Here is a 2,313-nt window from a genome sequence, read left to right on the forward strand (position 1 = left end):
CAGGGAGGATCTGCACTTGGGGTTCAAGTCCTGCTCTGAAGTGTGAACAGGCTGGAAGTGCAGCAGCCAGGCATTGTTTTCCAGATGACACGCACGCGGCGCCCAGTTCTGCTGCTTTTGTTTATTTGTTGGACTGACCCTGAGCCAACTTTCCTCATTGAACAGTTATTTCCTGCACGAGGACGCTTGTGTTGCAAATCCTCATCCTTCCAGCCCTCTCGCCCTGTGTCTGTCTGTCTGCAGGGGTGGTTTCTATCTCTTTCCTTCCTCGGAACTAGGTTCAAGGGCAGATTTCATGGCCTGGCTCCCAGCTCGGAGCGACTGACGCAACACTTTATCCGCAGCCAGCGTGCCCTTTGTGGAGGGGTGTTGCAGGTTTAGTGTGTGTTCTGCTGCGTAGTTTTTGCTGTGCTGACCCTGCCTGGCAGCTGGGCAGGGGCTGTGAGCCGGGCACACTGTGGTAGGAGCTGCTGGGGGCTGATGCTGCTGCCCTTCTGCTCTGCTGGCGATCTGGGTACGAGTGCTGCTGAAATCCTGCTGGGAAAGAGAGCGGGAAGGAGCCCTGCTTGGGAGGGAGAGGGGCTGCTCCTGCCCCTGTGGAAGAGCAGAAAAGCAGGTGTTGGCTGTGAGACAGAGCTCTTTACTGAAACCAGCTCAGCCTGTGCAGCCCAGAGGCTGTGGAAGGGAGTGTGTCCCCCCAGCCCAGAGCTCTGTGGGGCCCGTGTCCTGCACAGAGCTTCCCGCAGAAAGCTGCGGTGTCACCTTGGTCCAGCAGCCCCTAAGGACCGAATTGCCCACGCTGCCCTTCATCTCTCATTCTCCATCTGGGCAGCGGGGTCGGAGAGCGACTGGCTCAGCCTGTTCCCTGTGTTCTCCTTGACAGAGGGGTCGTTGCCTTCTGCCAACCGCTGGATCTCTGCCCAGGCCTCGTCCAGGTACTGGGATGAACGGATCCAGCGGAAGAATAAACCTAGGAGAGAAGGGGCTGTGTGTTATTTCAGCTGTGCCATAGCCCTGTCGAGAGAGGGAAAAGCAGAGCAGGTTTCCCTCACCCAGGCCAGTTCAGAGCTGAAGATGAGTTTGGAGAGCACTGGACCCAGCTTACCCTGCCAGAGCTGGATGCTCTGGGGCTCAACAGAGGGCCAGATAACCAGGACATTGTGCGAGTAAAGAGGGTTCAGGTACTTCTTCTTCTCCCCAGGCTGGTTCAGCCAGGCCCAGAGGGAGTGTGTGCTCTCCTTCACTTTACACAGGCACCTACAGGACAGTGGAGACACGTTTCAGTCCCTGCCAGGGGTTGTGGGGCCAAGTTAGACCCAAGCTGTGACTGGGAGGGCTTTGCTCTGCCCTGTCCTGCAGGGTCTGCCCCAAGGGCACAGCAATGACCACAGCATCGCTAAGGGACAGTGCTGTCCCTGTCCCCTGCACCACTCACCTCTCTTTCTCGTTGTTGCAGAGGAAGGTGCCGTAGGCCGAGGCGTAGGCATTGTCAAAGAGGGTGAGGAGGAAGCGCTCGCCAAACTCCAGGGAGAAGGGGAACTGGCGGCTCAGCTGCCACACGCAGTCGAGGAAGAGGAGGAACAGCGGCGCCTCCTGCTTCAGCCGGGCGTGGGAGTAGGCAGAGTGGGCACAGCGGAGGTGGAAGGGATGGCCGGCCTGCGGGACCCCACAGAGGGAATAATGGGGGTGAAGGGGAGCGAGGGGTTCCCAGCCAGGATGGGGGTCCCCAGCCCCCTCAGGATCACCAGTCTCACCTTAATCCATTCCCGCTCCAGCAGCCCCTGGAAGCCCACCAGTGTGCGGCAGGATGGGTCCAGGATCACCTGGGCCAGCGCTGTCACCAGCAGCGTTGTGTCTGTCCCCTCTGCCCCGTGCACCAGCACGCTGGCCTCCTCCCTGCGGGCAAGCACAGGCGATTGGGGCTGTGCCAGCAAGCCCAGGATGATGCCCAAGGTTTGTGCCACACTGAGGGCATTGCAAGGGGGAAAGTGGGGGCCGTGGGGCAGCCCCCACTTTACCTGTCCATGCACTGTGCGGCCAGGCAGGCCGTGCTCAGGGCTGCTGCCTGGACGGGGCTCAGCCAGCGGCAGCTCTCCAGCCGGCTCAGCCACCGGTCCATGTTGATGGAGATGTCATTGCAGGCTTCCACCAGCTTAATAAAGCTCTCCTGCAGCGGGCGACCTCTGAGAGGGGAGGAAAGTGATGTCGGGGGCTTGGTGAGCCTTTTTTGGGGGGCTGGAATCCCCATGGCATTGGCAGGGCAGTGTGATCACCCGTGTAATGAGAGTGCCAGGCCTCCGCACACCCCCCCAC

The 2,313-nt window shown here is 60.4% G+C and overlaps 1 protein-coding gene across 1 annotated transcript in view; it reads right to left on the bottom strand.

Moving 5' to 3' along the window:
* Positions 1-806: 806 nt before the first annotated feature.
* LOC104526590 (myotubularin-related protein 9-like) overlaps positions 807-2,313 on the bottom strand; it is a gene marked incomplete at its 5' end in the record, with an annotated part of 3,543 nt that continues 2,036 nt past the window's right edge. The window contains 5 exons of the mRNA XM_029085490.1: positions 807-970; positions 1,106-1,257; positions 1,436-1,656; positions 1,755-1,896; positions 2,019-2,212. Coding sequence (XP_028941323.1) covers positions 807-970; positions 1,106-1,257; positions 1,436-1,656; positions 1,755-1,896; positions 2,019-2,212 — 873 coding nt within the window. The remainder of the gene's footprint in view (positions 971-1,105; positions 1,258-1,435; positions 1,657-1,754; positions 1,897-2,018; positions 2,213-2,313) is intronic.

This window comes from Antrostomus carolinensis, unplaced genomic scaffold, assembly GCF_000700745.2.
Source record: "Antrostomus carolinensis isolate BGI_N321 unplaced genomic scaffold, ASM70074v2 scaffold19780, whole genome shotgun sequence".
Taxonomy (NCBI): domain Eukaryota; kingdom Metazoa; phylum Chordata; class Aves; order Caprimulgiformes; family Caprimulgidae; genus Antrostomus; species Antrostomus carolinensis.